The sequence below is a fragment of the Amblyomma americanum genome, chromosome 3 (genome assembly GCF_052857255.1).
Source record: "Amblyomma americanum isolate KBUSLIRL-KWMA chromosome 3, ASM5285725v1, whole genome shotgun sequence".
Taxonomy (NCBI): Eukaryota; Metazoa; Arthropoda; class Arachnida; order Ixodida; family Ixodidae; genus Amblyomma; species Amblyomma americanum.
In genome coordinates, this window is record NC_135499.1 from 177,113,820 (window position 1) to 177,134,704 (window position 20,885).

The 20,885-nt window shown below is 49.0% G+C and overlaps 1 protein-coding gene across 3 annotated transcripts in view; it reads left to right on the plus strand.

Annotated features, from left to right (window-relative positions):
* The window catches only part of LOC144125506 (uncharacterized), a 133,153-nt gene that overhangs the window by 85,503 nt on the left and 26,765 nt on the right, over positions 1 to 20,885 (plus strand). For all 3 annotated transcript variants that reach the window (XM_077658962.1, XM_077658960.1, XM_077658961.1), the window contains one exon: positions 20,603 to 20,648. In XM_077658962.1, the coding sequence (XP_077515088.1) occupies positions 20,603 to 20,648 (46 nt within the window). The remainder of the gene's footprint in view (positions 1 to 20,602; positions 20,649 to 20,885) is intronic.

The window sequence follows — 20,885 nt, forward strand, 5'->3', positions numbered from 1 at the left end:
GAAGGACGCGGATGAAGTGCCTTGAAAAATCGCGCCATAGTTCATGCACGCTTCAATTGCTGCGCTAAGCGTGACCGTGATTGATACGGTGCGTTTATACGAGAACGCGGCCGCGTGATGGCGGCGGGTCCGAGCCTTGCGTTTGTATATATACTGTAACGCACACGCCCATTAGACCTCCTCATTGTTAAGACGCGCTCGCGCTTGTTATCCCCGACAAATGCTGTGCGACGCCGCCTTGCGGCGCGCTACGTCCCCTGGCTTCACGATGGATATGGTTTTTGGCAGAGGCGGTCAAGGAACGGCTTCGCTGCCTGGACGCGTCGCTAAGTACGCCCGGCCACGTGGCCTGGAGGTCGCAGTCAACAGATTTTTTGTTCGCGCAATTGTCTCGCCGCTGGTTTAGCCAGAGCGTATAATTAAGAGCACGGAGGCTCGTAGAGCTTCGCACAAACAACACTGGCGAAAATTCTGGCGCTCCTGTCTGCGGGAGCCGCTGTTAGGGTGCCTCACGCGGCATGGTAGCGACCGGTAGTGAATGTACAGTACGGGTAGCACTTAAAGGAAATGTCTCGTTAGTATTCTGGACCTGACTGCACGTCGCATGGGACGCAAGGTGCTGCAGTCTGAACCTTTCTTAAAGAGATATGTCCTCCGAAGGCGTTACGCTGGACACATTTTTCGCCATAAATTGGGGCGAATGTTGCAGTTATGTTGATTTTAGTAAAAGTTAGGCGTTCGCTTTAGGTGCCGGCCTTGCTGAACCTTAACAGAATTAACTTCGAGTTTCGTTATGGCTTCTGATGCTAAGATTTCTTTTTTTTTATTTTTGGTTTATGGGGGTTTAACGTCCCAAAGCGACTCAGGCTATGAGGAACGCCGTATCATCGCAACATGTTCTGTCAGCCTCAAATGAAACGCCAGCAGGGTTAGTGACACGCAAAATCGAAAACACAAAAATAACACCTGACGGAGAATAAATACAGGTGGCGTGCATTACCACTTTCACGCTGCGGTTTTCTAAAATTCTCTCTCCCTCCAGTAAGAACCCATTTAACACGTTGCATTTGAGGCATACAGTACGTCTGACGGTAATTAATTCACTTATACAGTCGAACATCGTTGTAACGAAACGATCTATAACGAAATAATGGATATAACGAAGGATTGACGATTCCCCTTGGGAGCTCGGCCAACGCGGGCTGCAACGAAGGTACGGCTGTAACGAATTAATCACCGGGCCCGTTCAACTTCGTTGTAACGAGGTTCAACTGTATTCTCTTTCTGCGCACTAACTTTATCGTTTGCAGACCGAAAAAATAACTTAAAGGGGGGAATATATACGAGCAGCAATCATGGCTACTGATACTGTTAATTAAAGTATTCGTGGAAAAGCGGCCTACGTGGAGAAAAAAAATCACATCCATTTCGGTAGTTCAGTAATATAGTGTGATAAAGTAACTAATTCGTGCGCAAAATGGCTAAGCGTATAGCCCCAACGGGCACTGAAACACCCTTGGACGTCCTAAGTACATTTCGGACGTCCAGTGGACTTCTTTTGCTCATTGGGGTGTTTTGGCGCTTAACACCGCCAGAGAAATTCGGCGCACACGAGCAACGACATCGATTACAAAGAAGTAGGGAATCAAATATGTTGGAAGCCGGCCCTGATATGAGAATCTGTGTACTTCCCGTCTTACCCATGGCTTCTGCGCGGTTGAAGTGCTAAATTATCCCCTGTAGGATTCGTAATACGGAAATTTGGATCATTTTTATAGCCGCCTATAGTGACCGGCGTCAGACGACGTTGCACGGCTTGAAAAGAGGCGTCGTGTAGATGTTTTTCCCTGCGGATGAACTTGGTAATCCTTGCAATTATTATGTTTACAGCTCGCGCCTAAAGCTTCCTGTTATTAACAATAAGGATAAATATAAAAACAGGTATTCAAAACAAAGTATAGTGCAAACAACTCATCGATCTTGTGCTTTCCGCTTCATACGCTGCGACATCAGATTCTGCGGAACCGATGTGCATTACTTTTTTCGTTCGTATCAAAGAATTAAGCTGCGCGATACAATGTTTATTTTATTATGTATAGCGGAGAACACTTGAATGCGCAGAATAGCAGTTGCTTTTAGTTTGAAGAAACAAACACAACCGTATACTTCCTTGCCCGAGCATATTTAAATAAAATGAATTCACTGCGCAGCTCTGTTCGCGTGAGGCTCGGGTCTCGGCGCCATTTTTGCTCACTCCGTCACGCTTGAGTTCGGGAAGCAAAGAGCGATATTAGGCACCAGGATGCAAGCGGGGAAAAAGAGATTGATGCTTATAATTACTTTCCTGGCAGGCGTAGCACCTGGGCCGCCGCGCTCTCTATATAGGAGGAGTAAATAACACAAGTAAAAAAATGTTGTCTAGCTTCGGGGCAATATAGCACACACAGGCACACACAGCTTCGCGTGGCGCCAGAGTTGAGGTGTCACGGAAATTTCCCTCTTTGCAACAAGGTAAAACTTAATGCATCTGGACTACAAACGTCAGATTAGCCATCCATCTTTATTTTGTTTTGTCCTCGGCTCCTTCCGCATGCGCGTTCATCGATTTGTGTTTTTGTTTTAAACTGCGTTCTGAACGTGCTCGCTTATATACATACGTTATACCTGGAAGATAGCGCATAGGTGTACACTAGGCGGCATGGCGATGGAGCTCTATGCCTACGGGGCGGCCGAAGCAAAACGAGTCGGTCGACCCGCCATCCATAATGCACCCGAGCGCTGGAAGCTGCGAACTCTTCGGGGCAGCGTATGTTCGGCCCCCTCGGCGCGGGCGACCGCAAACGAATTACTCTCATCATCGATCCATCAATCCGCGGTGCCTCGCCGCGCGCACTCCTCTTCGTTGGTCATGCATGCGGCTGGCACGGAGCCATGCGGCAGCGTCGTCTCGCCTGGCCCCGTGAGCACATACGGCACACAACCATGTGATTAGGCACCATTCAGAACGGCGCCATCAGGGAAATTAGAGCGCCGACAGCAGGGGCTGCGCAGCGCGCGGTTGGACTGATTAGCCGCCAGCTCGGACCACTCGGTTGAGAGAGCGAGGGAGGAAGTCGTGGTACACACATGCGTGCTGAGTTTGGGCCGCAGCATAGGGCGAGGAATAGGCTTCCACACATGGCGCAGAAAAATGCGTGCGTGTGTGTCGCACGGGGACGGTCCCTGTGTGCTTTGCACACGTGTCTCCTCGTGTAGGTGTGTATAAGGATGCATTACCTCGATTTTACAGTCGGAGTTGCATCCTTACCCCTTCTTCACCGCCCGTTGCACACATTCTCCTCGCCGTTGTTGGTTGTGCTAGCGTCACGTGGAGCTCCCTGCCTTCCCAACTTGCGAGCACGTCCCTCGCGGTGTTGGCGGCGTTGCGCGCTATTAAAAGGCCGGCAGCCCATCGCGAGCGACACGCCACAATTACGAAAATGGAAGTCGCGCTGCGCGCGGAAGACGGAGTGTCCCGTCCCCCCGACAGAAGGGGACGCGCGATGGCCGCGAGACCGCACGATGCTGAGAGATAGGAATCCAGACGTCTTTGTTCTGCGGCCGTAGACAGAGTGCTGCAGGCAGGTGCGATGGTGCTAGGCTATGGGTGTGAGAGAGACGATTCTTTAGAGGCTGGCATGTCTGATCACGTGGTGTGCAGTAAAGACGTGCAAAGCATTCCATGCTTTCGTATATTATATGTTCGCATACATTGCTTAAACTTCAAGTCAACCCGCTTTGTAAGCCTTGCTGCAAGTTTCGCGTTTGTCGTAACTACAGTCTGATAAGCATCTCATGTACCACGATGGATTGAGGTTGTGTCGACCGTTCGGCGCATTGGGCGTCGTACGCAGCGCTTACCCTCCTGTCGTCTCAGGGAAGTACTGATTAAAAAAGCACACCGTCACGGCCGGTATACAAAAACTAATGGTTATGTGTAATGCTGAAGTTGAACGCGGTATCATGAGAGTTCGTTTCAACTTTATCGGTTTGAAATTTATAGCAAAATTTGGGCAAGGAAGTATGAGAGTAGAAGGGATTGCGCATATATATATATATATATATATATATATATATATATATATATATATATATATATATATATATATATATATATATATATATATATATATATATATATATATATATATATATATATATATATATATATGAAGGGAGCCAACAGTCACCGAAACCAAGGTGCATAGAGGAACGTTAATTTTTTTTTTAATGTGTTACTCTTATCAGTGGGATAATAATACTTAGGTTAATAAATTGCTTAGAGAAAATTACTTATAAAGGCTCGCGTACACCCAGTAAACATAAATACCCACGAGAGCAGCAGATTGGACAGCCGTCGCCGTAGCTCAGTTGGTAAGAGCACCGGACGCGATATTCGGAGGTCGTGGGTTCGGATCCCACCGGCGGCATGGTTGTTTTTTCTGCTGCTTTATAAGTAATTTTCTCTAAGCAATTTATTAACCTAAGTATTATTATCCCACTGATAAGAGTAACCCTTTAAAAAAAAATTAACGTTCCTCTATGCACCTTGGTTTCGGTGACTGTTGGCTCCCTTCATAAATTTGTCAAACGGGCCCCTCATTTCCTTTAACTTGTCTGCTAATATATATATATATATATATATAGAGAGAGAGAGAGAGAGAGAGAGAGAGAAAAGCCAATAGCCACAGAAACCAAGGAGCATAGGGGATTTTTTTATTTGTGTTGCTGATCAATGGAGATTATTAGTGAATATTTTATCGCTTACAGTTCATTGATAAGAAAAGCAGAAGAAAAAACAACCACATGCCACCGGTGCGAACCGAACCCACGACAGGTTCATCTACTACTGGGTCATAACAATCGAACGACGGAGACTCAGACGCATTCCGGTTGGTTCCACTATAGGGGGCCAACTGCGCCTGTGAAGTGGCAAATGTGTGCTTGACAGCTGACGCCATCTGTCGCATGCTCTTGTCGATATCATGAACTGCGCATGTGCATTAGGAAATAGCGGTTTGTTTTCAACCAGTGGAGCTGGAGGAGGAGAGGCGCATGCGCACAGCGGTCGTGTGAACAGGGTGGATTAGCGAATGGAGCGCAACGGCCGAGGAATTGGAGAGAATTTCATCTTTCCCTGGTTCTTTACTCGCACTGACATAACAGCCAAAGTCTGCCATTGTTGCGTTGTGCAACATGTCACTTATCCCGGCTCCAGAAGATTGATGGCGGAAAACGAAGTTGAAAAGGTGATCTATTGTGTATATGTTTTTGTTTCTAGAAGGTATGCACTCATCGTCTAACGATAGCGCTGTTTTTCCAGTCAAGACAATTGAAATTTGAAGTCCTTTTGGTGAGCGTTAATCATTTTCGCTTGCGAGCCCATTATTGCGAGGAATGCTAAAATATCGACCAGGGACAAAGTTTCGCACTTCTCACAGTTTCGGAGAAGGCCTGTTTATATTACAGCACCATGACTGACGTCATAAATACTCTAAAAAAGATGCATTAAACGCTCCATTGTTTCGCTAACGCAAGCATTAAACATAATCAGAGTTTTCTCGAATGGCCCTTATAAACTGATTTTGATTTAGAAGCCATAGTGAGTGTTGAAAACGCCGAATATATCTTTCTCAATTACAACCGCGATCTAATTGCTGAGCCAAGAGAGGAACGGAATGAAGCATGGCCAGAGTGAGGCAAAGCAAAAAAAAAAAAATTGACACTTTTTCGTATTTCGTATCTTCTACCTGGGGCTCCCACAGCGCTGAATATTATCTTTTGTTCGTCATAGCGACAATACATCCAAAGGATGTGCAACCTGACATAACGCTCAGTTTATCGACGTACAGGCCGATGCAGTGTAAAAGGGAACACATTATTTTGACGCAGTTAACTACTACTCTTCGATCATGAATCAAATGCTTAGTTTTGGCTGTTTCCTAGATAGTTTTCCTGCAGGGGCATTATTAGCTTAACTCCCTTTCAAGTTGTTCGATGGAGGAGTAAAAATAAATCTGTTAGTTCTTGACAGCCGAGTGTTCCCCTATAGTATTGCCCGGGCCTCTATTATCAGCGCGATATCCTGTTCAGAGTTTTAACGGGTGGTTAAAACTGTCTAAAGAATCGGGCAGCGTGTATATAGTGAATATGCGTCGTGACTATGGAACGCCCTTCTCTTCCTTCCACAAACTTTCTTTTCTCTTTTTTTTTATTTCACATCACTCAAAGAACGCGCCCGTATTCATAGCGCGACAACAGTCCACCCAGCGAACTCACGGGAACAAGTTCTCTCTCGGCGACGACGCGTGCTCGAAGCACGCATGCAGTTAGTTGTGCCGCGAACACTGCATGCAGCGCGAGCCCCTTACGGCGCGGCTGCTGCGTGTATACATAAAAACCCTCTCCATCCTCCCATTCCGAACACGTCCAGTGTATAGGAGGGAGGCACCTGTTATTATAGGGCGGTGCAGTTTGTTTTAGAGCGATGCGCGAGCGAATTTGCGGCGAGCAGTCACGAAGCGAGCATATTCAAACTCCACACGCGGTCAGCGCTTCTTCATCGTCAATACGCGCAGCACCCACGAGATTGTTGTTTGCGCGCACGATTACGGGTTGAGGTATTCTTTCTTGCTTCTTATTTCTTTATTCCCCCCTGGCCTTCGTGCTTAACACTCGGGAGCACCGAGACCGCGAGCTAAAGTTCAACGTAACTGGGAACGCGGGCGCGCGGCCTCGCAGACAACCTCTTATCAGGAAAACGCCTTCTTTCCCGCTAGAGGTGAACAATCAGGGCCTCTTGTGTGCCGGTGTACGCTCTACCTCTCATAATGACGGAATCAGGGAGGCCGCGCCGTAATCGCCTTCGTGTATATAAAAGTGGTTTTTGCAATGAATTAGTGAAACTTCGGCGAGGCGCAGCGTTGAGTGCGGCAAATTAGGGCTATCTATCTTCGAATTTGCACCGGCTATTATGCGTGCCCTGGCGTACGTATACCGTTGTCTGCTACGAGCCCCGGGCGCAATTTCACTATTCGCTGCTCGCGTGGGTTCGCTTCGCTTCGTTCCTTACTTATGGTCCTTTTGTTGCTGATGTTGCTTTTGGTGAGGAAACGCCGGCAGGTGTAGGTGGGGGAAGGAAGAGAGGGATTGGTGAGCACTTTGCAACGCCATGCCTCGCATGATCGGCCCATAAGGATGCGCACATAAGGCGGAGAGGAGCGTATAATAGACTGGCTTCGCCGCCGCACGCAATCTTTTTTTCTTTTCCTCTCGCGAAAATGACGTGTTCATTGAAGCTGGCACACGCGGCGGAATATTTGAAGGTGGATATCTAAATACTTTGATTGTTATGGATTACGCCGACGCATCGCCCGTATACACGTAGCGTGCGTCGTTTGTACGTGGCACGATTTGGCTACCACCACCGTGTATATATATATATCTGCCGTAAAGTGAACTGTCCGCAATTTCTCCGCTCGCTTCGTACAAGCTTGACCATTATCGCGCAAGTGGCTTCGCCTTGTTCTGTGCACCTCTGGAAATTTTTTTTTTTTTTTCATTTTTCGATTCCTTCGGGCAATGGATAGGGCGGCAGTTCGCAGCACGGCTGCGGAGTGAAGACGATGTGAATTCATTTTCAGTCATACTGATCTAGGACGGCACATGCAGCCACGGAATCAGTCATGCTGAGTCCGATCGATCAAACTCTTCTCTAATTATTATAATTGCGAGCGCATGCGCTGTTTTTTCCCCGTCGTGATGTATAGCAAAGTAGGAGTGAGCTGAATTGCCTGCCAGAGTCGTCTGTCGAGGTACTTGTAAGCGGAAAAGAAAAACCGGACAAGAAAGATGTGCTTGAAGAGGAGGCAGACGCCGGCGGCTAAATGTTGCTACAGCGAATGTTGCTAATGGGTACTGCCAAGATGCCGCTAAGCCTACATCTAGAATAAGGACGTAACTGTACTTGAGGCCCATAGTTATGTCGTTACAGCTGTTATCTTTATACACTGCGCGGTTCTCCTGAAGTTTCAATAGACACTCTATCGACCGTCTATAGACTGACTCTACTCTGTGGAGAAATTTTTATGCTACAGTTACGCTATATGGCATTGGCCTCCCACGTTGCGACGAAACAAAATAAGGGCGAAGCGAGTGTTGGCTTCCTTCAAGCTCTTAGCAACTTCTTAAAGCATATAATGCTTTCAACAATCGTGCTGTAGCCACTATCTACCTGGTGTCCCAGTTAAAAATAACCAAGATTTAAGCAAAAATACGGAGCGTCCTAGGTGGCTGAATTTTACTAAATGCTGTTGAGAGTTGCATGGCCTGCCAGAAGCACTTTTATCTTAAGAAACTAGAAAAAAACAATTACCCATTTTTTTAATGCGATAGCATTTATGTTATCGTCTTGCAAAAACAACGCGGTTTCTTCGTAACGAAATTCCGTCATTAGCCGACATGGTCGTGACGCCATCGCCACCGCAAAATGTGAAAATCTGAGGACTAGAATGTTCGAGCACCTTCCATTCGATTATCATTTGGAATTATTCTAACGCGACAACTCTTTCACCTTAATCCACCCACTAATCCCAACGAATCCACCCTATCCGCCCACTAATCCACCCTAGCTCAATTGCTGGGGTTGGCCTACTTCCAAAATTTGGTCAAGTCCTTTGGAATGTTCGGGGGTGAGTCAACTTCTTTACGAAAATGGTTAAGAAGGCCCCATGAGTTTTCAGTATTGGCGTCAGGATTAAAGGGTCAATGTAGAAGTAGTAGATCGGCTTGGAAAACATGTACGACGAGATTAGCCTTACAGCAATTGTTCCGCCACTACATGCACGGGCACGACTAATCGGACACCAGCGAGAGAGGTCTTTGTTCTGCGATAGACTCGACGTGGCTGAAGATGATGTAAACCAGATAGCTAACACGGTTTGAAATTTCTGTCAGCGGAAAGGTATAATGGTAATCATTGCCCCTTACTACTTACTGCAGGGAACGATCAACGATTCCGGATTATGGACTCACAGTTTGTCGAAAAGAAAGAGCAAAAAAAAAGAGAGAGAGAGGGAATGCCGCTTTAGAGAATGACCAGTCTGAAATGGAACAGCGCGACATGAACCTTCACTGGGGCGCTGCCAGCGGCAAATGGGCTGGGAGAACTCTCCTGTCACGACGTGCACCGGGAACAAAGCAGCGTGCCTCTCCTTTTCCATCGTATCCAGCACATCGCTCTGCAGCACAAAAGCACTGAGGCAGCCCTTAAATCTACCGGAGAAAAAGGATGTCCAGGGCGCTCCTCAATGACAGCGGCAACTATATAAGCGCGGACTCCGACGGACGTAAAGCCCCTAGCTAGACGCCGCGGTAATTTCGATACCGCCCAAAAGACCATTCATGCCCCTCTTCTACCGCACGCGTCGCGGGAATTCTTCTTCATAGCAGTATTTAGGACACGTGTTTAACAGCCGTTCCTCGAATGCCCTCGAATGGCGCCGAGCTTAACGGCGGCCCAGCCCGCGTTTGTTACGGCGGCGACTGCGCTTCGCGGATTCATCCTTCGGCCCGCCGCGCTCATCGCACACTGCGCGCGCGCGCGAGAGGAGAGGAAGAGAGGGGTGATGAGGAGGATGCGGAGGAGGAGGAGGAGAGAGCACGGGGCGGATGGACGGATGCCTCGCCAGGCCTAGCGGCGGCGGCGGGACTTCGTGACCCTTCGTCCGAGATCGACACGTCGTGACGGGCGGCTACCGCGCAGGCCCATGGACGGCGGGGCTGAGAGATGCGCCTGCTGCTTCGCTGCGGGTGCGGGTGCGGGCGCGCGCGCGCTCAGGCGCTCGTCAGCAGCTCTTTGTAATCCGCTCTGCGGCCGGAGGGACTCGAAGAAAGGCCAGCCGCCGCTGTGGCGGTGGTTGTTGTGCTTGCGCGGACACAGGCCTCCCATCGGGGCCAAACTCAATTTCCTGGCCACGCGGAACGCCCTGCTGCGCGCGCACGCGGCACAAAGGCCGCGCTAAATGCGCGCCTGATGAGTCCTCCCCACCGCGAGGAGACGTCGACGCGTGCATGCACGCTGCGAGACGTGAAAAGGCGAACGAGGCGGGCTCGTGTGGTGCGCGCGGGGCAGGTGGGGAAGCCTGCCTTCGGATGGCGTGTAGGCGACTTCCCGGCTCCTGCCTGCGTAAGCGTTAGTACCTGCCGTTGAAGTCCACTAGGGAACGACTGATGAACGTTAATTTCACCCTGGTTTACCGTATGCAGCCGAGACAGGGTCGGACACTAATTCCGTCTTTTCAGCCGGGGCGGAGCTTTTGTTTTTTTTTGGCTGACGACGATCCGGGTACGTACTGTGGATACGGGGCGATGCTTCTTTCACGTGAGGAGTTTAGGCCTAGCATAGTTTGTCTATTAATTGTGCCTGAGTCATACATGCGCACATACTCACGCACAGACAGCCAGCCATTGCGCGCGTTTTATGCGCGCAAATAAGAGCTGGTTTGGGAACATGGCTGCAATAATAAAACCTTAGCGCCTCTCGCCTTGGTTTCCACCACCCTCAGTGCTCACGTCCTTAGTGCCAAATGTGTAGTGGTATAGAGCTAGCACATACATTTCCATAAATAAGCAGATTAGAATAATCGAAAACAAGGGGCTGTGCGCGCTTGAGCGAAACTGGCACAATCACAATGCCTGCCGTCATGCACGAAACGGTGAACTAGATAACAAGAAGAGAAAACTAAGGGAAACGAGTGAGGAAACTGCCTTAAATACGGGCTGCCGGTAATTGCTTCGATTACGACGCTAACAGTTGCCTTTCAGCTATCGCTCTTGGCAATACGGCTGCGAGAGGCCATTAAGAGGATGTCGCTTATCGTCCTCGAAGACAATGGCAGAGATCTACGCGAAGCAGCGGCGACGCTTCGCCACGCATTGTAAGGAAAGCCGAACGCTGTGCCCGGGGCGGAGGTAATTTTCTGTCTCGTCGGCACGTACTACGCGGCGACGGAGAGGCGATTCCTATAGGCGCTGTTCTTCATTCGCTAATTTGTTGTTTTTTTTTCAAACCTTGTAAAGCTACGAATACGCAATTGCGTATTCGCTCCGTGACTGCCTAGTCCCACGGGAACGTTGCGGCTTACAGTAAATGCAAAAAAAAAAAAAACGCGTATACGCGACACGGGCAATTGCGACGACATATTCAGCGTTTATGGTCTCGTAACCCCCCCCCCCCCCCCAAAAAAAAAAGCAGGTGTTACAAGACTCACACATATGTGGTTATATTAATGACTTTCAGCCTGCTCACGCAGAACACGTACAGAGGCGTCTCCTTCACTAATATACCTGTTGGCGATACGCAGCACTGGCTCGCTTTATATATAGAGTACATTGCAGGGGTGCATTTGCTTATGCGAGCCAGCTCGTCATATTTTTGGAAGCACGAAGCGAAGCGAAGAGACTCGACGCGATGGATTAAGCTCGTTAATTTTAGCTCTGGACATCTTCATGTATATATACGCACGGGCTTTCAGATGTAATGTGAGAGGGTGGAAGCGAATGTAAGTAATTACTCACCGCTTCCCGAAGCAGCGTGTACAGGGTACGCTTTGTAAAGAGCAAAAAAATCGCGTGCGTATTATAATGGGGGACAAATAGAGCCCCCCATCACAAAGCAGCTCGCTTGGAACCGCGATATAGGCCACGGGAGGAGAAGATCCCAACTTATAAAAGTCATTAATTTCCTTAGCGTTAATAGCGGCTCAAATTACACGGGGAAGAAGTCATTTTCTATGCTTTACGACTAAGATCCACTGCGTTAATATTTCATTCTCTAGTATCTAGAGAAAGAAAAAATAAAATAATTCGGCCAGCGTCTCTACAGGGAGGCCACGGCGTGCGCACGAAGGTGCGAAGCGTCGCAAAACTTTGGTGTTAACATTTGTATTTTCACGAAAAGCCGAAAGCGTTTTAAGCAATTAAGGGCCTTCATCACTCCGTTTAAATCTGATACCACGCAGCTGCGCGAATATACACGCGGGGCGAATGTGTTACGGCGTTCATTAGCTCTTGCTGCGGGGCGTGTTTTGTCTCAATAAGTACTGCGTAGGAAAAGCGCAGTCTCGCCCCTGCGTCCATTCCTAACGCGTTCTGCTACAGAACACGTTAGGAATGGATGCAGGGGCGCTCAGAGGCTGATGTTCGGCTCAGCGTATAGCAGATTTTTACGTCTTTTTTTTTTTGTTTTGTCGAGAGATGAGGGAAGCGCTGATATAAAACGAAAACGGGAAGTGAAAAAGAGTTTTCCTTCAAATTCGCAGCTTCATCATAGTGCGGCTGCTGGTTGTCTCAGATATTCTCTAGAGGAGATCACTACAGACATGGGGACATTTTTCAACCGTGGTCGCAGCACCGGAGCATTGAGAACAACACGACGGGAGGGAACATTGTCTCTCACGTACTATGTCGCTGACGTACTACGTACTATTAATGTTTTAGAGCAAACACGTGTCTCAAAGCTGAACTTATAATAATCACACTTGTAACACGGTGTCTCGACCTGCACGATTGAGCTGTCACTCGTGAGACTTGTTTCCACAGCTGGCATTCAGCTTACGCCCGTTGTTCGAAAGGTCAAAAACGCTGCGAAGTTTCGTTTCATGCTCATCACCGAACAGCTTGTATGACGCGCCCGCTGTTATGTCTACTTTGAATCGAACAGTTTGGACGAACTCTGGCGGTATTCGTTTCGTCGTTTGGCCGCCGCGGTGGCTCAGCGGTTATGGCGCTCGGCTGCTGACCCGAAAATCGCGGGTTCGATCCCCGCCGCGGCGGTCTCATTTCGATGGAGGCGAAGAGATAGAGGCCCGTGTTCTGGGCGATGTCAGTGCACGTCAAAGAACCCCTGGTGGTCGAAATTATCTGGAGCCACTCGCTACGGCATCCCCCATAAACTGAGTCGGTTTGGGACGTCAAAACCCATAAAAATCAAAAACCAAAAATCATTTTGCCGTCTTAAATATCAGCCTGCTAAGAGCGTTTAGCACGTGACTCACGATGACGGCATCTCCTGAGTTTCCATATGGCTCTGAGCAACGTACTTGCAAACGATTACAAACTAGGGCGACGCGCACGCGTAAGCCTACAGTAGCGTACAATAAGTGAAGCATCATGAAAGGAGGCAGGTTACCATTGTACGTCGCCAACGACGACTCTGCAAGTGCATGAATGAGTGAGTACATAAAGTATAATGTGTTGTTTTTTTACAAGTTTAATTTATCCTCCAGAGGCACGATTCCTAAGACACCGTTTCGAATTAGACGCACGTGTAAAGCTGAATAAGTTTCTTGATTGGGGACTAAATGTTCGCTTTCATACTGTTAACGCCTGTATACATGCAACACGTACAGCCGCCGCGGTGGCTGAGTGGTTATGGCGCTCAGCTGCTGGCTCGAAAGACGCGGGTTCGATCCCGGCCGCGGTGGTCGAATTTCGATGAAGGCGAAATTCTAGAGGCCCGTGTACTGTGCGATGTCAGTGCACGTTAAAGAACCCCAGGTGGTCGACATTTCCGGAGACCTTCACTACGGCGTCCCTCATAGTCTGAGTCGCTGTTGGACGTTAAACCCCCATAAACCAAACTATAAACCAAACATGCAGTACGTCCACTCTCGGCGGATGCGCTTTTGCGGTACACTGTTCTTCGTAAGCGTACCGCTCTATGTCTTGAGCGTTGCTCGAAGTTACTCGAGTTTACTAAACAGACAAGTAAAAAAAACGACATTAACATCTTTGTATTCTTTTTCTGTCGCGACAAAACTTCTTGTAATGTGCGTCTGCACGCGTAAGAGCGACGAACGCAATAGAAAACTAAACGAAATTTAAAGGAAGCAGAGAAAGCAGAGTTATAAAGCGTTGTAAATGCAACTTTGAGTCTTTTACCTCAGACGCGCGTGTTAACACGAAAAAGCAAAAAGACGTAAATGAAGTAAAATTTACAGGCCAGCAGTTCACAGGTCCTTATTGCGCAAGCGTCTCACAGTCACTCGAGAACTGGGTTTTACGCGATAAGCAGTCCTGAAAGGAAGAGGGCTATTAACACGACACTAAGCTGAACACCGCAGAGCATCTTGTAAGCGAAGTTCTCGCTGCCACAGCTGCAGCCGCCAAGTTTTTACGAGGTTAGAAGAAGAAAGCGCCCGGCGTATGTAGTAAACACGTTTTTCTATACTGCTCCTGGTGCCCCGCTATTCATTGCGTGTACGCAGTACCCCCATGTTTGTCCCTTTTCACGTTTCCCGAGACCCTGCGCGGTTGACCACGTGAGCTCCACACTTGGACAGACCCTTCCGGCTTGACTGCCTCATGTCACTGAACAAGGCGGCCAGAACTGCGCGGCGCCTGACGTGAATGGGAGCTCGGACCACATTCTCCTTTTTGTGGGCCAACTTTGGGGACGAGTAAAAAGAAGAGGAAGTCTCGTGGGACAGCGTTCCAGGTCGCAAACGAGAACTGCGAATATGTGTAGTCAAAGGGAAACGAAGATTTAAGAAAGCTATTGCCGCACCCAGAACACTGTTACGGCATATAGTCAAAAAACGGGTTAAGATTTTGAAACTTGCACGACCCTACGCAGAAAATTTACTCGTTCACAAAACTACAAACTAAAACTATTTACAGATGCACAACAGAACGCTGGGTACGTGTGCATCTGTAATTCAAACATTAGTTGAGTTGAGGTGTTGAATGCTACAGGTGGGATTAGCCTTGCCTATTCTGCCGGCAATTGCTCCACCGTAGCGTCACTTCTACGTTAATAATGTTCTAAAACCTGTCGGATCTACCCCGCTATGCGCACAGTCACTTATAATAGCACATATTCCACTCCCGCAGTCATCAGCTATGCACACATTCACTCCCCACAATCCACACCACACTCCACTCCAGAAGTCACCATCTATGCACATACTCAGTCACAGTAGAACATAGTCCATTGCAGTGCCACAATCCATATACATATTCTCTCACAGTATAACATATAGTTCACTCTAGGAAACACCATCTACGCACACATTCAATCACAGTAGACCATAGTCCGTTCCTGCTGTCACCATTTAGAAACAAGATCAGTGTCCTGCAGAAATGTTAAAAGAAGGCGTGCAGCCTCCCTTCTGCATGTCTGGTTTCCACTGGGGTAGACAATGTCCTGAAGTGCACTGTGAAGGGCTCCTGTCTTCTTGAAGGAAGCGAACATCACACGCCTTTCAAACATTACTCATGTTTACTAATGCAGCGGCAAATACTACGTGAGGAACTAGAGGGTGCAGACATGCTGCTGCCAGGTGCTTCGATTAAAGGGCTGCTAAGAGGATGCCTGCGTGGTCACGGTACAGTGAACCAAAGCGTAAAATATGTGTGAACGTCCTATGTAAACTTGCACCGCATGCTCACGGGCGAGATCATCTACGAACACGTGTACACTATACGTTGTCGCAGTTTTCTTCCACACAATAATCTTAGATCTTTTTTCTCTCTCTGTTGTACTGGTTCATTCGGACGATTACGAGCCGAGTCGGCTAAATAAAATAAAAAGCGACCTCCGACTTAATTCTTCGCGCCGGTGTCGCACCTCGTCTCGTTGGCGGCTCCAAAGTGGGCCGCTTGTCCGAGCAACGGACCCCGACTAGGAAGAACAGAGTCGGGACATATGGAGACCGATGAGACAGGGCAGCCTCAGTAGAGAACAAAGGCTGCGGACTTAATTCTCCGCTCGTGTCGAGGGGGGGGGGGGGGGGGGTGCATCCTCAGTGGCACCGGACTACATTTAATTGCCTCCCAAATTGCGTCCACCTTCCGGCGCTGTCTCGCCAAGTCGCTCTGCGGCGCATTTAAAGCTGCGTGGCCTCAGGGTCCATTCTATACTACTCGTCTCTCTTTCCTTTCGCCGTGCCCCTTCCCTCCTTTCCCCACGCTGGTCGTTATGCTAAAGGTCGCTCGCATCTCGTTGGCGAAAGGGCAAGGCGACGCTCTGTACGACACCGAGAGAGGAGCAAGGGGTGTGTCGGGGGAGGGGAGAAACAGGGGAGAGAGATTCAGGGAGTTGAGATTTCGCAATTTGTCGTCTAATCGTTGCGTGACTGCGGGGTGAAATAAATTGTCGCGGTGTAACAACAGGCCTCACTGCGCGCATGGGTATATACTAAATACGACGGCTTCCATCACGTGGTGGCGCTGTTGTGCGGCGGGGACAGAAACTTGCATGGAGCAGTGATTGCCCGTGAAATGGGAGCGCGGTCGCCGGGGCGACGCTGTCGCTTCGGTTGTTCGGAGACACCTCTGCTGCGCGCCGACCTTGCCCCGCGAGGAGGGACACGCGACGGGCGGCAATTGCGGAGCGGTCGGCCCGGTCGTCCCGCGCTAACTGCCGCCGTGGCACCTCGTCGGTCGCGTGTGCGTGGCTTCCGCTCTCGGCGCACTGAATGGGGCGTTGTACGGTGAACGGCTTAGTGCCGCGCGCGCTCGTCGCACGAAATAAGGGTATTCACGAAGCGGTCACACGTTGGGAGCGTTATTAGGGCACCTCTGCGCAACGTGACTTGTGTACGCATAGTTGTTTGAACGCGAGTGGCCTCGTGTCTGGGCTCGTATTGTGTCGGAGCTGGGAGTTGAGATGAGTTATGCAAATTCAGCCCCGCAATTGGCTAAAGAGGCGAAACTGCGCTAACTGTCGTCGTATACAACAATCGGTCTCTTGCGCACCGTGCTAAGGAAAACCTTTTGGTCCCAATTTCGACTCGTATCAGCCCTATGGAGGCTAAATGCGAAAGATGACCGTGCTTCCTACGGTGTGGGTACACCTTACAGAATATTAGGTGGTCGAGATTAATCCCGGACTCTCTGCTACGGAGTTTCTTTCTCTGTTCCTTATTTCAGTCCCTCGTAACCTCTTTCCGTATGACGCTGTTCGGGTGTTCACCTTGGGTGAGACAGTGTCTTTCCTTTCCTGATAACCATTGCATTAATATTGTCATCCCCTACAACTTGATAAAAATCCGATTATTAATTGTTCCTGATTATTCAGTCAACATTCTTACACGTGCATTGTAGTGCACTGCAGATATATTGAAGATAGAACCATGAGAGAAATGCGCACTGCAGTGCTCAAAATTGAACACAGTTATCAAAGTTATTAATAATTGAAATGACAGTATATTTTTACGCGTGCATTGTAGTCATGAACTGTTTGTTCGGTAGTGACACATCTGCACAGGAAAACTTTTATGACGACTTCAATTTCATTTGCGCCAGAGAGAATTCGAAATGGATATGTTGGAGTTAGAACCATGAGAGAAATGCACACTGCATTGCTCAAAACTGAGCACAGTTGTGATTCAAATGATTGAAATACTACCGCATAGTTGACGGTCTAGAAAGGAACTAGGATCTGATGGACGAGTCGATGTGGCGACATTCTGGAAAAACTGCGCCGAACAACGGGACATACACACAGTGAACACACACAGAGCTTTCTGTGTGCATGTTTCTCATGTCTACGTCCGATTGTTTTGCTCTGTTGCTTCAGAGAAGAACGCTTTTCTCAACAATGAAGAAATGCTTTTTAAAAAAAAAAACATTTACTTGCGGCTTCGAGAGTCTACAGGCGTTTGCTGTTTCGTTCGCTGTCGAAATCGCGTGCTTACGGTGTCCAAAAAGCGAACATTGGTCAACATAGATTAACTATATTTCGCAGCTCATAGAAACGAACAACTTCTTCGCTTTTTGCTAAGGCTGCCATGAAAGTTAGGCGTTAGTTCCTGAGTAGGCGTCAACGACGGAGCTGTCAGAGCTTTGACGTGGACGGTTAGACCAATTCGCCATGTGCAGTTCACACGTCAGTGCATCGCACGGCGAGGAAATCGTTAGAACGCGCACGTTGGAAACGCTGCCTGTGTGATCGATCTATGCCGCCGCATGCTTTCATCATTTCTCTCCCACGCCTTCTTTCTTGCCAGCTCGCAGTCGTAGTCTCGCATGCAAACTGCGGTTGGTTTTCTGCGCCGTTTTCATTTCGAGCGGAAAAGCTATCGTTACGAAGCCCAACTCGAGGAAGGTTTAGATTTGCTTTCGTTGTCACTGGTCGGTTATGAATGAAGACGCTGCCTTTTTCCAAGAGAGACCTCGCCACGTGCACGCACGCGAAGGGCATGAAGACATCACGTGTCTTATTATACGCACCCGCGGTGGCTCATTGGTTACGGCTTCTGGCCCGAAAGGCGCAGGCTCGATGCCGGCCGCGGCGGTCGCATTTCGATGGAGGCGAAATACTAAAGGAAGGCCCGTGTACTGTGCGATGTCAGTGGGCGTCAAAGAACCCCACGTGTTCGAAATTTTTCGAAGCCCTCTACTACGGCGCTCCTCATAGTCTCAGTTGTTTTGAGGCGTTAGGCTCCATGAACCGAAGCAAACCAAGCCAACATCACGTATCTTAACCTTGATGCGAGTTTCTAGAAGCTTCTTTTTAAACTTCCATGCCGGGGTTTCTTTTTTTTTTTTTTCAAGGTATACCGATCCACTTTCTTCTTGTTCCGAGTGATTCACATGCTCCTTCTGTCGACGACGGCGTTATCTTCACGTTGCTGGCCGAGATGAGATCAAGGCAGCATTAATTGCTCCGACCACAGAAATAAATAGCTTTTGTGTCCCTTACCCGTCCCCCCGTCCTCTCTTGTTTATACGGCGTCGGGGTATACTATATGCTGCCTTTTCTCTCCCGAGTCCGCGGGGCCCGATACGGCGGGGACCACACCGCGTTTCATGTGAGCTGCACACGCGCAATTACAACGCCAAATTGGAGACAGGAAACCAAGCCACTCTTCGTTTCCCGCCGCGTATGTAAAAGTGACCGGCGAAAACGTGCGAAAAAGCACACCGCCACCTTTATGGCTGGCATTTATTTCCACAGGCTCCGAGACACCCGGCTGCGCGCCACAGCGTTGCGGATTCGCGGAGAGATACACACACCCACGTTCGTTCCAGGCTAAAACTCGCGCTGAAGCCGACACGCGAATGCGCGTCGCGTCGACTTCTCGCTCTATCGCGCTCACGTTGCCGCTCTTGGTGCCACTGGTTGCGTTGTTAAATTAAGGGCAATAACCATAAAGCATACGCAGACAGGACTCGCCGGCGGGCGTGCTTATACACCATTCTACGTTTTGAAAAAACGCGCCTAGAGGGAGAGAGGGGGGTGGGGCATGAAACGGGCTCCAGGCTGCATATATGCGCGGCTTTTAAAAGCCGGCGCGAGCGAATTAAGAGTCGCCAGGGGGTGTGCGCGCGCATGCATGGTTGAGTCGAAATAAGGGCGCCTAGACTGAGACAACTCCACTCGGTCGCCCATTCTCGCCCTGTGGATGATGGCGCGGCTTTCTTGGGTGCGTGCTCTTGGCGCTGAGCGAAGGGCCCAGCTCTAATTGCCGCTGCATGCATGCGGTCAGCTATAGCACGACCCGCTTCTGTAACGGCGCTAATTTTTGACGCCATTGAGCTCGGGGCGCGCGCGTGCTAGGCCTCGCGATGAACACAATCCGCCCATTACGACTGCTGTACACGCAGCCTCTGCATCTGGTAACACGCGAGCGCGGCGCTCTGTAAATTTACAGAGCGCTCGCGTGCTACCCGGTGCTTCTTGGCACGTCTCGAAGTTTTCGCGTGGCAGCTTGACGAACGCGTAGCGGAAGTCCCAGCCAATTACGAAGGAATTACTAAGAACGCGAGGATTCGTTCGAGTTTAACGTTCCTGAAACGAACTTTTGCATCCGGCTTCGTGTAACGATTGCGTTAATTCGAGCTCCCGTCGGTAATTTCGTGGAGAGAGAGAGAGAGAGAGAGAGAAAAGGAAGACTCACTATACGTTGTCTGCCAAGAACTCTAACGATATAGCCTATCGGGGTTAAAAATCTGAAAGCAGAATACTCTGGCACCGCTATATGAATGACGGGCCTTTAGAATCGCCGATCCAGTTAGGAAACGACTCAGGAATTGTATGCCGCCTGTTACAACACCGGTCCTTTCTTTGCATTACTAATTTTGCGTATTACTTTACCATTTTACCCAACTTTCAGAACGACAGCAGCGTTTGGATCTACGCGAGAACCATCTGCAGTCGTAGCGGACTAGGCGCGCAACCAGTTAATGTTCTTGCTTTCAATATTGGATTTCAGAATTGATGATTGCTTGACTGATCATTCCAAAATAACCGTTGTTGCTAAGGGCCGTCTAAGCTTCGAACCTTGCATATAAGGAAAAGCAAACACCCTGCTAGAAATTCTCAGTAATCGTACAAAAGGCGACACCAGGACGCCGGGTTACGATTCGGTTCGTCCGTTATAGTTTTTGATGTTCTGTGCGCTTATGCAACTGCTACGGGGGATTATCGGTGATTGTCGGATGCCTGATACTAACGACCGTATTGGTGAAGGCAAACGTATAGTGTGTGGAATGAATGTTTTCTCCGCACGAAGTCTTGTACTGTGCTTAACGTGTACGCATTCTCTTCCCTTTTCAGAGAGGAACTGGCGATGAGGGTGGACCTGACGGAAGCGAGAGTGCAGGTCAGTACAGCTGCTCTTTTGCTTCCTGCCTCGGCATCTATCTACCTGAGTCATGTTGCGCATACTTCATGCCTGCATGCAGTCGTATAGAGTTCAGCCTTATTGAAAACATCACTGAAGTAATTATTATGCGACGAGTTTTCCCTAGAGAATGGTTACCTGTGATAATCGTGACCCAGATTGCCATTCTTTGAAGTATACTCCTCTCTGCAACGTGAAATGGGAAAAAAAATGTGC